At 35.9% G+C, this 17,764-nt stretch overlaps 2 protein-coding genes across 2 annotated transcripts in view; both read left to right on the top strand.

Annotated features, from left to right (window-relative positions):
• LOC130708265 (serine/arginine repetitive matrix protein 1-like) overlaps positions 1-6,236 on the top strand; it is a 43,830-nt gene extending 37,594 nt beyond the window's left edge. Inside the window, exons 4-5 of the mRNA XM_057547166.1 lie at positions 4,934-5,015; positions 5,761-6,236. Of these exons, the coding sequence (XP_057403149.1) occupies positions 4,934-5,015; positions 5,761-5,766 (88 nt within the window). The 3' untranslated portion in view covers positions 5,767-6,236. The remainder of the gene's footprint in view (positions 1-4,933; positions 5,016-5,760) is intronic.
• A 137-nt stretch (positions 6,237-6,373) lies between these two features.
• On the top strand, positions 6,374-17,446 carry CISD2 (CDGSH iron sulfur domain 2). The gene is made up of 3 exons (XM_007172927.3): positions 6,374-6,595; positions 15,110-15,324; positions 16,959-17,446. Exons 1-3 carry the CDS (start codon positions 6,493-6,495, stop codon positions 17,046-17,048), a joined length of 408 nt encoding a protein of 135 aa, XP_007172989.1. The 5' UTR covers positions 6,374-6,492; the 3' UTR covers positions 17,049-17,446.
• Positions 17,447-17,764: the final 318 nt, after the last annotated feature.

Below are 17,764 nucleotides of genomic sequence, written 5' to 3' on the forward strand. Positions count from 1 at the left end.
ACATTTTTTAAGTTAACATGACATGGAGGAACCAGGAAATTATCCATCTACTATACTTGGTGTGGCTTATGTTCTTAAACTGTTTATTTCCAGATTTTTACAACCTACATATTTTCTAAACATAACAGTCATTAACAAGATATACTGGGTGCATTCAATCTGAACAGCGTTATTCCATATAAAATGCAGCTATCTTTGAGTTTACAAGCCCAAAGGCAAATATAAATTCAAAAGTTAGATAACATAAAGCAACATATTATTAAATGCACAGTGGTATCACAAAGCATATCAGATTCCTGTTTTCTTTAGTACCTAGTTCATCAGCACTTGGAGTAGGCTAGTTCCATAAACTCCTGAGGTAAATAAGAATCTACCCTATTTTTTTAATGATTATATATCAAGATTACAGTAAGCACGGACTTTCTAAGACAAAAAAGATGGCTTCCAAAAAAGAAAAAGAAGCTTTAAAGATCTACATAGAATTAAGCTCTTTATTATGTAAGTATACATAAATTTTGTATCTATTTACTTTTTAACTATAATCTTTTTCTAGTCAGTGACTACAAAAGTGGCATCTCAATACACACTCATAGAAATTACAGAATAGAAAGGTTTTTTCCAAGTTCACTCTATTCTACCAAGTGTCTCTAGGAATTTTCTATTAGGCAATTCTATATACTGCTTGTTTTTAGCACCACAAGCATTATGGAAGAAGATTTTTAAATAGTTTTACCATTTGTTATTAATTTAAAGATACCAATTTTGTTTCTCTAGTTTTGCTTTTATTTCCAGTTTGCTGCATTTCCTCTTAACACTGTGGGTAAGGTGGGCAGTTAAAATGTGGTTCCTCAAAAACAAAGTGGAAGTATAAGAATGCCAAACACCAAAATCAAAATCCTCTTTTTAAAAGTTTTGTTTATCCCTTTAAAAATGTCTGAATACATAAACTGACAGATTTAATAGAAATCCTTTTTAAAAATTTGCTTAGTTTCTCACATAATAATCATTAATTTAACCCCAAACTTAAATCATTAATTTGAGCCCAGGAGGGTAGGTCTCCTCTCAATTTGTTCGAACATATTAGGTGTTCCATTAATTTCATCTTATTGTTTCAATCTATCAATCTCCAATTCCTTTTACCTCTCTCTTACTTTGGCCTTCTTATTTGCTTGATCACATGTCCTACTTCTTCTTGGTTTAATCCACACGTAGGGGGTACCCATCCCCCATTAGTTTCTTGAGAAAGGATGAATGAACTGTATATTTGAGAGACTTCAGGATTGAAAATAACTTTATTCTAGCCTTCTATTTGATTGACAGCGTGACTTATACAGAATTCTAAATTAGAAGTAATTTTCCTTCAGAATTCTGAAGCATTGCTCCATTACCCTTTCGCTTCCAGAGTTGTTATTAAGAAGTCCAACACATTCACCTCTGTATGCATCATATGAAACCTGTTTTTTTCTCTCTATCAACTTGTAGAATTTACTCTTTGTCTCTCTACTCGTTATCTTCAGAGTAGAGAAAGGGGAGGTGGGAGATACACAGAAAAAGAGCTCCCGAAATCAGCACGGGGTCCTCTTAAGCATTTTATACTTACAGCAATCTTAATTAGGTCCCCAAGAGCCACATGTGATTAGCACTGGCATACTGCACTATCATACAGACTGTGCAGCCCTAGAGCAACCACTGTAAGAAACAAAAAGAGGTTCAGCAACAATAAAAGAGATGTGTTGGGACTTCCCTGGTGGCACAGTGGTTAAGAATCCGCCTGCCAATGCAGGGGATACGGGTTTGAGCCCTGGTCTGGGAAGATCCCACGTGCCGCAGAGCAACTAAGCCCGTGTGCCACAACTACTGAGCCTGCGTTCTAGAGCCCGCGAGCCACAACTACTGAAGCCCGCGCGGCTAGAGCCCGTGCTCTGCAACAAGAGAAGCACTGCAATGAGAAGGCTGCGCACTGCAACGAAGAGTAGCCCCTGCTCGCCGCAACTAGAGAAAGGCCGCACACAGCAACGAAGACCCAACGCAGCCAAAAAAAAGATGTGTTGATAGCAATGTAAAAATAATAATTATGACGAAGATAAAAGCTAACACCACTGTGCATGTCTATGTGCCAGGTACTGTTTTAGTTGCTTCATATATATTAATTACTGAATTAGTATATATAATACAACCTTAAGAAGTAGGTATTGTCTTCATTCTTATAGGTTATATATTTCATCCTGGCACAGCCAGAATTCTAGTCTAAACAGTCTAGCTCCAGAGTCTTGTGGTCTTAACTATTATGCTATATTGCCTTCCAGTAGTAGATGGTAGTCATTTTTTGTTGTTTATTATACTGCTTTTAAATATCTTTTCTTGACGAAATAAAGTTGGCAAACCCATGTTGATTTCCTCAATTAAAAAATGTATTGGTTGGTGAAATGTGAAAGCCTGGAAATCACCAGTTTGTAGGGCCAGTAGAGAGCAAGAAAATGAAAATTTGAGAGAAGGTAACTGATGGAGCAAGGTTTTGGAGGATGAGTTCTAGAACATAGGGAGGAGTTAAATTTAAAGGACAGGGCAGACACTAAGTACAGGAGGAATTATAGTCACATTTAGAGGTGATGGGGAAGAAAGATTCTCTAGTAACTAAAAATCAAGGTCATCTGAGCCCAAAACAAGCCTGATAGTATCAATCAGCAGGCTTAATAAGTAAGTAATATAGAATGGTGAAGATTTAGAGCAACTTTTGTGAGGAATGGGAAAAAATAAAGCCAGGATTGGACTGACAGACTAGAAAAATACAGATGGTGTCAACACTAAATATCTTGAAGAAGTCAAAAAATAAGGTTAGTGGGAGTAAAGGAGTGGACGATGTATAAACAAATAAATGAAGTTGTGGTTAGAAGGTAGGATTTCTGAATTTAAGATCTCAAAGCCAAAGGAAATGCTCATTCATTGATAACGATGGAGACAATACTGCTGATAATAACCATTCATTAAGCACACTAAAAAAATTAATTACATATAGTCATAACAACCATTACTATCAGCATATTACAGAGGAGAAACTGAGGCCCTAATGAATTTTCAATTAACACTCAAGTTTTTCATAGAACTTAGCAAGATGATGCTGAAATTCAAATATAGTAGGAAAGGGCCTGTCATTTCCTAGAAAACTTTGAAGAAAATAGGTGAATATTAACTATTGTTAATACCCTACTGGCTATTAACACTTATTATAAAGCTGTAGCAATTATGATAGTGTGGTTATGTTATAGAGGTCATACAAATTGACCAATGGAAAATAATAAACAATCCATGGATGTGTGGAAAACTGATTTGAAATCAATGACATTACAAACCATAAAAGAAAAGTTATACTATTCAATAAATGCTGCTAGAACAATTAGTTGTTCATATATAAAAAAAATAAATTAGATCTCTACCTCATGCACAAAAATAGGGTGATTAAAAAAAGAATAAAACATGAATAAAAGTTTAAAACTTTTAGCAAAAAGATAAATGAATATCTTTGTGATTCTGAGGTAGGAGAGGATTTCTTAAACCAGACACCCAAAGCACAAAATATAAAGGAAAAGATGAATAAATGTGACTACATTCAAACTAAATTTCAGTGTAAGAAAAGACACCACAAACAAAGGCCAAAGAAAAGGCACAGACTGGAAGATGAGAGGCAACAATATAACCAACAATGTATTATTATCCAGAAAACATAAATCAATGAAAAAGATGAGGATAGCAATAGAAAAATGGGCAAAGATGCCCAGAGATGTACAGGAGGTGTTTGGGATTAGTACTAGAGACTGGGCTGGAAATAGATTTGGGATACATCAACTTATTGATCATATTTGAATTCACAGGACTAGATGAGCTTATAGAAGGAAAGCATGTAAAGAAATTAGAGATCTGGGCCTAGCTAGGACATAAAGCAGGCAGAGGATTACCAATCCTCACTCAAGTTCTTAACACGAAATAACTTCTTTAAACTTATCCACATATTATTTTGTCTTGCCTTTTCTGATCATAACTTCGTCTTTTAAAGATGGGGTCTAAACACAAGAAATAAACCCTTATAATAAAACCAGATTTTGTTGGACACTACATCAGAAGGTGGTCAGATAAGCCTGCCACTTCTATTTAGAACAATATTACCTTCAGCTCCTCTGTTTCATGTATTGCCAAGAAGGCAGGACTGTGGAAATGAAATGCAAATTAAAAAATAAAACAAAACAGGATTTAAAATTTAAAGTAAAGGGAATGTAAGAAAATATTCCCAAAGTGCACAATGAGGATTTTTTTAATTGGTGGGGTTAGGAACGATCTCCTTTTAGTACATTAGCATAGCTCATTTAATGCATCAGAAATAGCTAATGTATGCCTACACATCTTTAAATTTTAAGGCAAGACGAAAAACAAGAAGAAAAATGTTTCATCCATATAGACTTCTGCTCATCCCATTTCTTCTACTTAGAAATAGCAAACCAGGTATCCACTGCTCAAGGGAAGCCGGTCACGGGAAAAAAACTACATGCAGTATAATTCCTTTTATATGATGTTCAAGAACATGCAAAGCAAGACAGAATAGTGGTGGTGCTGTTGGCGGTAAGAAGATGTGGTTAGCAGGGACATAAAGAAGCTCTCTGGGGTGTCTGGTATTCTGTATATGTGGATCTGGGTGTTGGTCACATCAATTTATATATTTGGCACTTGAGCATTTTTACTATGTTCTGTCTTTTAACTGAGGTATATATTTTTTATTCCTATAAAGAAAAACTTCTTAGAGACCTTAAGAATCTCACTGAACACAGCTTGTTTCGCTCTTGTCAAGACAACAAAGCCTCTAATTAAGAAACAATTATTTAGTGGCCTTCTCTCAACTTTTCTTCCCCTCAACCCACCCCTACCTCAACCATCTCCCCAACAGAACAGTCTCAAGGACAAGGACGTCTGAGATGAACATTTTCAGGATCAACAAGCTCCAGGGTCCTTCTTCCACCAAACCAAAAGTAAGCTCCTAAGAGGAAATTGAAAGGAAACTCGAATGTAAACACCAACCTTTTAATCATCACTTTGTGAATCATCTTCTGCACTATCCTAGCTCATGAACATGAACCTGTATCTAAACATCTCTGTAGAAATTTCCATTGTAATTTTACTTTGGCAATTTTGACCAGGGTAAAATGATAGAAAATAGGCTTATCTAGATTTCAATTAACCCTCTTGCTGATGGTTATTTTTTTTAGTGAAGGACAATAACAAATATTAAATTTAAACAGTCCAGAGAATGCTTTAAAAAAAAAAACCTTCCCTTTCTCACTTTAGCATGAAACACCAAGGAAAAAATAAAAAATTAAACCTACATATTACAGCTGGTTGTTACACTGAGTCATACAAAATGCAATATTGGACCTTGCGCAGTTCGTTGTTTTATGTTGCTGGTCAAGCGGGGTTCAGAACGGTAATGAGACAGGGTATTGAGATACAAATACGCAACGTGCAATCAGCAAGTGCATTACTTCGGATATTTTACTTCAGCAAAAACATGAAACAAAGTCATGTCAAGTAAGATGCTTCCAGGGACTAAAGCTATCGCCTTTCTTTTTTTTTTTTTTTTTGAGGTATCTCCTTTTGCTCTTTAATTTTTTTTTTTCTAAACAAAGTTCTTCACAGATACCTTAGTTTGTAGCAGAAGCCCTGCAACATAAAATAACGGAAACCCTAAGCCTTTATGTTCTTTTACCACTTTCCCAGTTTTAGGAAACCGAAAAAAGAACAGATCTGCAGAAGGAACTGAAGATTATCGAAAGAAGGACTCTAACGGGTCTCGTCTGAATGGCAAATACCTCAAGGTCTCGGAGCAGGATTGTACCAAATGGCCAAGGGGCAGAGCTGTAAGCAGTTCCTAGTTTAGCGAAAGTATTTTAACTTCTTTTAAAAAACAAAAAAACAGGCTTGTAGAGGGAAGAGAGCGAAATTAGGCGCCGCGGCGGGTAGAGGAGAAGGGTGCTCTTAAGAGAATCTGCACTTCTGGGGTCGCGGCTGGGAAGAGGCCGAGACGAGACGGGCCGAGGTAAAAAGAGACGCCAGGAGAAACTCACTTTTGAAAGGTACTTTCCGGTTACAAAGCACTCTCTTGTGCTTTACCTCCTCCGACACAGTATCCTTTCTGCGGGCCTCCAACGTCTACAGATGTAAAAGGCCCACCGCAAACTCCCTCTTCAGCATCGAGATTCCGAGGCGGGCCTCGCTACCCGTCAGCCCCCGCGGCCACCCGCGACCCCTCGGCATCCGCCTGGCGCGCGCACGTCACCCGCCCGCTGCCAATCGGCGCCGGGCAGGTCACCTCTCCTCGCGTGCCCGCAATCCCGCCCCGCCCGGTCCAGGCTGCAAGCGCCCGCCGGCCGTTTCCGCTCTCGACGCAGGCGCGGCAGCTCGGCCGGAGAGCGGCGGGGGTCGGGCGAGGAGCGGACGCCGCTGGTCAGGATGGTGCTGGAGAGCGTGGCCCGCATCGTGAAGGTGCAGCTCCCCGCGTATCTTAAGCGGCTCCCAGTCCCCGAGAGCATTACCGGGTTCGCCCGGCTCACAGGTAAGTTTTGCCTTCAGCCAGTCCCCATCCTTGCAAGCTTCCCAAGGCGGAGGGTGGGGGCGGGCATCTAAACACCCTCGGGCCGAGGGGCGGGGCGGAGCTTGGCGGATGGCTCGTGATCCGGTGAGCCTGCGCTCCGAGGGAGGTGGGCGCGCGCCGCCGCTGCTGCCTGGGAGCGTGTGTGAGGCCACCTCTCGGAACTTGGCGGCCCGGGGTGCTTATCCTCGTGGCTGTCGCCAGTGTCTTTACGTGGCGAGAGACCAGGATTTTGCTGAGAAGGTGCTGAGTTGGGAACGGGCCCATCTCTTTCATCTCCATCGCTCCCTGCAGCGTGCTTGTTTAAAGCAGGGTAAGTCATCGTTACCTAAGGCGCTGTGTATCAGGCCGTCCCAGCTCTTGGCTGGCTTTTACCCACATCGTGTGGGTGTGACTGTGTGGGAGAGAAACACAGACATGCACATAATATGTATTGCGGTTTTATTTAGCAACAAAATTAGAAAATAAACTCCAATCCTATAGGAGAGAGTTGACCTATCATGGGGTCATTTGAGGTCACCTCCATTACTACGGGCCTGGAGGCAATTTAGTTTCCTGGAGTTGAAGGAAAGATACCTTTGCTAGTATGATGGACCAAAAATTAGAAAATGAAATTCAATGAATATATGTAACATTCTGTACTTAAGTTCCCTCCTTTACAAAATAGAACCCAGAACTCGGGATTTCACATCTAAAGGATGAAAATTTCCAGAACGCAGTCAACACTTGGAAGATTTTGTTGGGTTCTGAGCTTTACAATGTAAGTTGGGATACTGGTAAATCAGACACAGGGACTGATTAGGATGATGAGGGGGGGAGAAACCATATTAATAAAGCAAACATTGAATTCATATGTCCTGACTACCAGGGAATGTAAGCATGAATTAAGATAATTTTGAGGTAAATAGGGCTGCTTAGCTTGGAGCAGTCTGGAGATCTATGGTAGCTGACTTAAAATACAGTATTTGGAAGGCTGACCAGTGGAAGAAAAATAAGATTTATTCTGTGTAGACCAAAAGACAGAACTAGGGCCAAATTAGTGATAGTTACTCGAGCATGGATTTTAGCTCCATGTTCAAGGGATTTTTTTTCTTTAATTAGAGAATACTTTACCAAACAAATATGGTGCTTTGAGAGCTATCCCCTCTCAGAGATTTAAAAAAAAAAAAGCAGTGTCTGGAGGTGGATAGATTAAAATGCGGTAAACTAGATGACTGTTCTAAATCTAGAGATTCTTTGCGTAATGGTCATAGACATTTGCTCTGTTGACAAATGGATTGTGAGATTTTAACATTTTTAGATGTTAAGGGGTTTGATAGAAAGCATGTAATTGAATAGAAAGAGTGGTAACTGAGTAATAAACATTAAAAAGAAATATCTAAACATAGGAGCAACATAAAAGTAACAAAATGAAAAAACTTTCAAATCACGTGTTTGTAAACATCAAAGTCTTATGTTGATTTTACTGGTTTATTCTGATAGCTTGCAGCAATTATTTAAATTTTGCCTTTTTCTCCCCTTATTTCTTTTACTGAAGTACTTTACATATTTTAATGTATTCCTTATCTTGTTCTAACAGCTACATATGTATATAATCTTATTATAGATTAGCATCACAGTAGGCCTAACCATTCCCCTGCAGCTGGAAATCTGGAATGTTTTTATATGTATATTTTATTCATAATGTTCAGTGGTAAGTAGCTCTGTACCAATTGTTATTTTTTCATTCTTTGAATTATACCCTTGAATATATTCACTAAATGGTAATACCAGGTCAAAAGGATATGATCATTTTGTGACATTTGTTCCCAGTTGCCAACTTACCTTAAAAATTTGCATAAATTAACAGCTGAGTTTTTAATAGTCAAGAAAGAAAAAAGTCCCCTTGTTCCCACCTCAGTCCAGTTTAACCTGAATTATGTGTGTTGATTCTGATTGTAGCTGGTTTTATATTAGTTTCAATTTTCTGTAAATAGAGTATAGTTGAAGCAGATTGGAAAGTACCATATTTGATTTAGTGACTAGAAGATTTTCAAACCTTTTTTTTTTCTTCTCAGGGATTCCTACTGTCAACAAATATTTAATTCCTATTAAAGGTATTAAGGAAACTCAACCTAAACCTTTTCCCTCTTGAATCAATAATTTATAGTAGTTTCTTCTTTAAAGCTATTAAATAGTTAATGTGAAGACCAATTCTCAGAAATGACAACTCTGATAAATATCTTTATAGTGCATATGTAACTTAAGTCCCATTACAATGGGACAATTTAGTTTTCATTGTAATGTCCGTTTATTTAGGAAACGTTAACATATTTGTAATAACTACTTTATGAAAAAATGAGATAGTCTGTTTGGAACTGGACAATGAGAATATAACAGTTGCAGAATCTGTTTTGGAGCACTATGAAAGAAAAACTTCAATGACCAGTTTCCTCTCTGGGTCTCGCCTCCTGATTAGATGGTAATAGCTAATGACATTTGGCTCTCTTGAATGAACTTCTTGTAGAATCCATCTTAGACTTTTTCTTTGCTGAAATTAAAACCTGGAAGATAACTTTTCAACATAATTGTTTAAAATGTTTACCAGACCAAAAATATTTTCATTTTCTATCTATGACAATTAGAGCAAAAAAAAGTTTCAGTTCACATTATTGTTGCCTGTTTTTCCTTCCCTATTTAGACCCAGTGGTTTTTTTTTAAAAGCAATGGACTCTCTCATGATGACTCTGCATTCTTAGTAAACACTTGAAGATCCTTAATTACTATACAGTATTTGTAGATAGCCTTTATCTATCAGAAATGCCTTATCTATCTTTGTTTAGGTTACATTGTTAAGAGTGAGGCTTTTAAGGTAAATCAGTATAATTCTGCCCTTTGAAAGTATAATGTATTCAAATACATTGACTTTTAAAAAAGCTTTCCCTGTCATATAAACTTTTAAAATAGAATAACAAAACTTCCCATTCAAAAGTCAGAAAAGTTTATATCTAGATTTAAAAGCTAGCTATGAAACTTTGAATATAGTAGTTCTACCCCACTTAAACTAGTTAGCTGCTTTGAAACGTGATGGTTTTCCTCCTAAAGACAAAGCAATGAATCCTAAGACTATAATAATATTTTTCCCAGAGTAACACAAACATGTCAGAGCTGACCCTTCAGGGGCATTAGCTCTAGAAAGGGCCAATTTTGAGCAAGGAATTTAAGAAATGGAACAGAGTTGAAAGCATGTTCATAGCAGCCTTATTTATGATAATCCCAAACTGTAAGCAACCTAAGTACCTAGCAACAGGAGAGTGGATAAACGAATTATGGTATATTCATAGAATGGAATACTGATTAGTAATAAAAAGGAACAAATTAATGATCCACTGGATGAATCTCAAAAATTTTATATTGAGTGAAAAAACCTTCGGGTATAGGAATCAGTGGTGGGGAGATAGACTAGAAGGGGGCAGGAGAATACTTTCTGGGGTGATGGAAATATTTTACATATTTTTACACATTTTCAGTGGAGGCTACAAGGGTGTATTTAATTGTCACAGCTCAGAGCTAAACACCTAAGATCTGTTTATTGTATGTAAATTTACCTCAAATTGTTTTTTTTTTTTTTTTTTTTTTTTTTTAAAGATTTATTTATTTTTTTTTTTTTTTATTGATTAATTGATTGATTGATTGATTGCTATGTTGGGTCTTCGTTTCTGTGCTAGGGCTTTCTCTAGTTGTGGCAAGTGGGGGCCACTCTTCATCACGGTGCGCGGGCCTCTCACCATCGCGGCCCCTCTTGTTGCGGAGCGCAGGCTCCAGACACGCAGGCTCAGTAATTGTGGCTCACGGGCCCAGCCGCTCTGCGGCACGTGGGATCTTCCCAGACCAGGGCTCGAACCCGTGTCCCCTGCATTAGCAGGCAGATTCTCAACCACTGCGCCACCAGGGAAGCCCTCAAATTGTTTTTTTAAAGAAATAAACAAAAGGTGCATTTTCTTAATAAGAAAGGGTAATAAATCATTTAGTTCAAACTAAAGAGTTGCATTTATTAACATGTAAATAATAAAGGTTATTTCTGAAAGATTGAAGAATTTTATTTTAGAAAACTTTTATTTTTGAGAATTTGGGAAAATATTTACATAGTTACTATAAGTTGTAAACGTTTTTTCCCCTTTTCCTAGGTAGACCGACTGTATTTAAAAGTCAGTGTAATTAAAGATTATACTAGCCTTTGTGGAGAACAATTTTGATGTCATTAAAACATTTTCTTCCATGTAACCACTCTGCAATTCAGAATTCCTCAAGTCATCAAGTATTTATTGAGCACTTACTATGGGCCAAGCAATGCTCTAAATACTGGGACACTGTTGTATTTATAGTCGTGAGTGGAAAAAAGATTTTAAAATTGATTATTAATTTCATTTTATTGGCTCTTTGGTCCTGAATAGTCTATATTAGGTTTTAAGTGGTAATAGTAATGCCATCCATTAAAAATATTTTACTTTCATCTTTCTGTAGTTCAGAAATGAAGTCATTTCTATGTTTTACCCGTAATGATACATAATAAAATATGTTATGAAATTATCAGCAGTCAATTTGCCAGTATTATTTTTATGGTATCATTATATGCAACCTTTTGAAAAAGGAAAAAAAATACAGCAAAATAGAAATACAACAAAATGTTACCAACTCTTGACTGGTGGGATTAAAAGTTATTTTATTTTTTATAACTTTTCTAAATTTTCAAATTTTGTAAAATAAATGCTATTTCTGATAATCCTAAAACAATTTAAAAGTGTACTATACAAAATATACATTATACCTAACAGTTAGTAGGTAATAGATTTCCCTTCACAGTACCTAATATATCTGCAGTAGCTGAATATATATCAAACAGGTTCATAGAAATAGCCAATCTTAAAGGTTGTTTTTTTAATTTCTTGTTTGATTTTTCTGTATTTAATATTTACTCACTAAAAATCAGCCTTAATAAATGTACTTAAAATGATTTAATTGAGCTTTACAGGCTGTATTATTTTCCTTTATTATCTTTTCTGTAGTTAAATTGAAGTTTGTCATCTTTAAAAAGTAGATTTTACTAAACAAGACTGTTGTATAAATTGTTACTTTGTTGTAGGAAATAATAGTACCTTTCATCACTGTATTACTATAGAGTAGTGTTTTACCAAGGAATTAAGTGTTGAAGGACATTTTCTGAAGTAGATTTTAAAACAGTATTAATACCATTTATTCCCTGAGATTTGTGGATTAAGCTAGGAAATGCTAAACTTAAGAATCTAAGTTAATGTTTTCATCTTTACATTCTCATTCATTTACTTTTTTACTTTGAGTCACTTAACCTCTCGTGACTTTTTAATTTTGTAGTATACATAATAATACTTAATGTTATTCTACATTCAAAAAACATGTATTGAATAATTACTGTTTCAAGATACTATACTGGATGTTGGGGCCAATAACAATCTAAGATATTTATTGCCTGATCTAGAAAATAAGTATAAATAAATAATTACAGTACAGTATGGTGAGTGAGAAGGGGACTGACATTTATGCTCTACATTCATTCATTCATTAAGTCACTCATTTAACATTTATGAGGTATCTACTTTGCGCCAGAAAGAGTAGTACACAGCTCCTTTTCCTACAGGCTCATGGAAGAAACAACTTTATAAACAGATAACAGTAGTATGATAAAAGAAACTGCGGTAAAGGGGCTTGGAAGCAAAGGAGGGAGTGATTAATTTTGCTTTGGGAAATGAAGAAAGATTTCTGGAGGAAGCGTATTTGACCCTAGTTTTAAATGGTCCACGTAATGAGTCAGATAGGCCACAGATAGAAAGGCATGGCAGACAGAAGGAATTCCTTATGCAAAGGACACAGGAAGCCTGTCATTAGGTAATAAGTAGCTTTGGCTGGCTTCAAGTACATGAGGGATGGGATATTTGTGGGAGTTGAAACTGTCAAAGTAGCCTTGCCATGTTATAGAGATGGTACTTTATAGAAACAGTGGTCTATAGCAGCACTATCCAAAAGCCTTTCTGTGATGATAGAAATGTTCTCTGTGCTGTCAAATATGGTAACCTCTAGCCACATGTAGTTCTTGAGCTGCTGAAATGTGACTAGTGTGTCTTAGAAACTGACTTCTGAATTTTACTTTATTTAAATAGCCACATGTGTATTAATTGTGTTTTTTATTTTCTATATTTTATGATACTCGGACATCTTGGGGGCCTTGCTGGCCAGGGAGAACTTGCCCCCTCCAAGGACTAGCTAATGCCACGAGATAGTAAACTACTTGCCTGGGAGCATACTTTTCATATGCAAACCAACCAATCCAAAGCCTACACTCCAACCACTTCCTTTATCTAACTCTTACTTACCAAGCCAGTATTTCCCCTGCCCTAAATCACCCAGGGCCAGACATGAGACAACTAGGGACCACCCCTATAGCCCAGAGCCCACTGAAGTTATTCAAGCCAGCCAATCCTAAATGTTTACTCTGCCCTACGCTGCCTTTTCTGTAGAAACCACAATAAAAGCTTGTGCCCTTTCACCTTCTGCCTGACCAAGGCTGGTACTTCCCCATGTGGTCCTGGGTGGCACGCTGTGCCCCCTCCTCTTGGGAATTGTAAGTAAACTTTTCTTTCAAGGCAGTTGTCTCCATGTCTGTCATCTTAGCATACCTGATTAAAACAAAATCCTGGGTACAGATCAAAACAGCTTGGCTAGTGGTTACTGTATTGGACAGCACAGATCTGTAGATAGACCCCTCCCCCCCAAGAAACAGTTCTTTGTCATTTCCAGAACTTTAATTCATTCAAAAGATTTATGTGGAGTCTTTCCACTTTTGTTATGAGAATAGAACAGCCAGCTTGACTGGCAAAACCTTATCGTTACAGAATTTCATTCTGGTGACTAAAAGATTATATCCACAAAGATTTCTACTATATAACATTGTCAGGTTTAGTTAGCAAAATATTTTTTCAGAGGAGTTGCTCCAATCTCCATAATCTTAATAAAAACTACCATTTATTGTGTATCCTCTCTGTGCCAGGCACTCTTATAGGTGCTATTCATACATAAATAGGTTGATTCGTCCACAACTCATAACAAACCTTTGGCGTGGTATTGTATCAAAAATAATTTCATTTTGGAAGAGTTAATGTTAAGCCAGTCTTTGAGTAGTTTTACTGAGAGAAGAACAGATAAAAGTTTAGATATGTTGAATTTCATTCATAGTGATTGAGAACAGGCTTTGCACTTACTGTCCTGGACTAAACCTGCTTAAGCTACAGTTTACCCACATGAAAAATGGGAATAATAATGGTGCCTACCAAATACAGTTGTTTAAACTAACACAGTGTTAAATGAGGTAATACAGTTGCACTCTTAGCATAGTCTGTTCATTTATCATTAACATTTATTAGTATGCCTTAGCACATGACCTTCAATTTTTCTTTTTCTCCACTAAGCTATTTCTACATAGTGCTTATTAGCAAGATATCAGGTTAGCACTCAGTGAATGAAGCATGACAAGTGATAACTCTTTAAAGGCAAAGGATTCCCTGCAGAGCCCAGCAGAGGCAGGGTACTAGCCAACATTTAATAATTGCATGCTGAGACAGTTATCTTGGCTTCCTGGTGTGTTTGTCTCCACGGGCATAGGAGAAACTTATATCATTTATAAGTGATATAAATTTCATTTATATCACTTACATTCTCTATCCCCCTAAGACAGTGCTGAGTACTACAGAAGGCTTTCATGAACACTTACGGAATAAGATGTATCTAATAATGAGAATATTCAGGATGTGAAAATTTCGACTAGCTCTTTAAAATAGCTTTTACACACATTTAGGTGTTTCTTTAGGAATCACTATGCCTTCCCAAAAAACGTAAATTAAAACATTGAAGACATGTTCTGTCTGAAATTATAAATCAGTGATAAGCTATTACGGGATATTCTGTTGTATGATTTTAGACATGGTGGAAATGTTTTCTAAACCTATAAAATATATCACATTGAATTTTGTTTATAATTATGGTGATCATAATTCCTGAAATAAAACTAAACACAAATATACGTAGTGAGGATAATGAGATAGGATATTTGGTAGAGGACCCATTTCTGAAAATTTTGTTTTCCAGTTTCAAAAGTCTGAAGTCAACCCACAAATAAAATAAGGGGGTCCTAGGTATAGGTGCCCTATTCACAGTGTTACAGATAAGTTAGATAGTTAAGAAATTAAAGTGAGAAGTGAAGAATAGATAAAGAGTAAGCTCAAAGATGAGACATGCTATTTGAGTTCTTTTTTTAATTTTTTTTTTTTAATTTGTGTTTACAGTAGGTCCTTGTTGGTCATCTATTTTAAACATGGCAGCGTGTACATGTCAATCCCAATTTCCCAATCCATCCCTATATGAGTTCTATTACAGGAGCACGCAGACTTTAACAGATCTGTACATGTTTAGTTTCAGAATGGCTTCGGTTATTGCCTTTCCTTGGTGTACTTGCACTACTTGGCTACCTTGCGGTTCGTCCATTTCTCCCGAAGAAAAAGCAACAGAAGGATAGCTTGATTAATCTTAAAATACAAAAGGAAAATCCCAAAGTGGTGAATGAGATAAACATTGAAGATCTGTGTCTTACTAAAGCAGCTTATTGTAGATGTTGGCGTTCTAAGACGGTAAGATGTCCATTTACATGTCCACTAAACTTTTGTGCAGTTAAAATGGTTTTGCTTCTTAAATCCCCAGTTTTGCGGTTCTGTGAGATTAGAGATTTTTCCATGGTATTCAGCACTGAAAGTCTACTCTAAATTAAAGGTCGCCTCTTATGATCGCTATATTTCCTACATTAGAAAAGTTAGACCAGCACAGAAACTTGGTTGGGCAAATTACTTAATCTTTATTACTCTGATCGTCAGGTGTTTTAAAATCTGATAATATACCAATATCACAGAAATTTTTGAGGATTTAGTGAGATGATGTATGTACAGTGCCTTGTATGTAGTATGAGTTAGTAAATGGTAAGTATAATTATGGATGATTTTTAATGTGGAAATTAAAAATGAGTTTGATGGATGCAACTAGAGATTATTTTACTAAGTGAAGTAAGTCAGAAAGAGAAATACAGATATTGGTACCGTATGATATTACTTATATGTGGAATCTAAAGTATGACACAAATGAACCTATCAGTGAAGCAGAAACAGAATCACAGACATAGAGAACAGGCTGGTGGTTGCCAGTGGGGAAGGGATTGGGGGAGGGGTGGAGTGGAAGGTTGGGGTCAGCAGATACAAACTAGTATATATAGGATGGCTAAACAACAAGGTCCTACTGTACAGCACAGAGAACTATTCAGTATCCTATGGTAAACCATAATGGAAAAGGATATTTTTTAAGAAAAGAATGTATGTATGTGTATAACTGAATCACTTTGCTGTACAGTAGTAATTAACACAACATTGTAAATCAACTATATTTCAATTAAAATAATAAGCCAAAAAAAGGAGGAGTTTGGAGTGATAAATTATAAGTAGTTGATGAGATCTAGTTTGATCATAGGCTATTTGAGGCTTTAAATACAATAATGTTCATCATCGCATCCTTTGTAATAACAAAATCCTAGAAACAGTCTAGATATCTGATAATAGAGGAATGATTAAAGTATGGTATAATACAAGTGATGGGATATTAGGAAGCTATGAAAAACCATGTTTTTTAAAGAATAATAACATGGGAGCATGACATAAGCTAGAAAAGCATATTACAGTATGATCTCAATTTTGCTTAAAAAAAAATGAGTACACAGTAAATACAGAGGAAAAAAAATACCAAAATGTTAATTATTGTTACCTTTGAGTAAGTTTTTAAAAATATTTTTAAAGTATTTTTTAAGTGTTACAGTGTGCATGAATTTTATAGTAAGAAAACGTTATGAAATAATTTATTTTGAATTTAAATTACATCCTTTTAAAATTTAAAATAAGTGATGAGGTGAGCTCAGATTTAGAGCTTTATAGAAAATAAGAGCTTATTTTGATGCCCTTTTATAACTATTGTATTGACTTGTTTGGAATCATCCAAAGCTTTTTATTTAAAATCTACCAAATAATTAAATACTTAAATTTGTTAGATTTGCTGTAGTATTGGAATGTAGTTAGGTTAGATAGAGAATATATCTGTTACTCAGGAAAGCTATCTGCTGTGTTTCTCCCCCCAAAGTAATGGCCTTTTCTTTATAAGAGCATGTCACAAATATTTCTATTTACTGAATCATTTAAAGAATAACACTTGTAATTTTTTTCCTTTTTAGTTTCCTGCCTGTGATGGTTCACATAATAAACACAATGAATTGACAGGAGATAATGTGGGTCCACTAATACTGAAGAAGAAGGAAGTATAATAGTAATGAATTAGAATGGAATTCAATTGTGTGCTGTAAAAACTTATAACAATATTTTTCCATTCTTTGTTTATAGAAGATCTTTCAAATGGTGGTCTTAATTATTGCTACTCGTTGAATAATTATTTCTGCCAATTTATTTTCTTGTTACACTACTGTTTATATTTGATACTTTGTATATTCAGTCATTTATATAAAAATTAAATTGTGCAACCCTTTCATTCTGACTTCAAAGAATTAATGTATCTTCCTACAATAAAACCAACATTTTTTCATTTTAATTGAGAAAGCTTTTGGCAATGAGTCCGAAGCTGTTTGTTTGAATTTCAATATTTTCAAAAGAAACTGTACTTTAAAAATTTCTCTCTACATTATTAAATATATTATTTTTTAGTGCTCTTTTGTTTTGATCATTTGAAGTGATTTTTCCCCTTTTGGCCTTCCATATTCCATGCTTTTTAGATCAATAAGAAAAATATTGCTGTCAAGAATTGCTTGAGTTCTCAAAGAGAAACTCTTTACTTTGTAAATATTGTTCTCTATAAATATGAATATCCCAATTTCAGAAAACACAGGAACTGGGTATAAAAAGTTTCAACAAGGAACGATTATTTACATTATAAAAGACTTGTTTACTTTATAAAAGACTTGTTTGTGTCTGTTTACATGTGTTGTGTGTATGTCTGACTCAGTGACAAGTTGGGGTGGCAAGAACA

This window comes from Balaenoptera acutorostrata, chromosome 5 (genome assembly GCF_949987535.1).
Source record: "Balaenoptera acutorostrata chromosome 5, mBalAcu1.1, whole genome shotgun sequence".
Lineage (NCBI taxonomy): Eukaryota > Metazoa > Chordata > Mammalia > Artiodactyla > Balaenopteridae > Balaenoptera > Balaenoptera acutorostrata.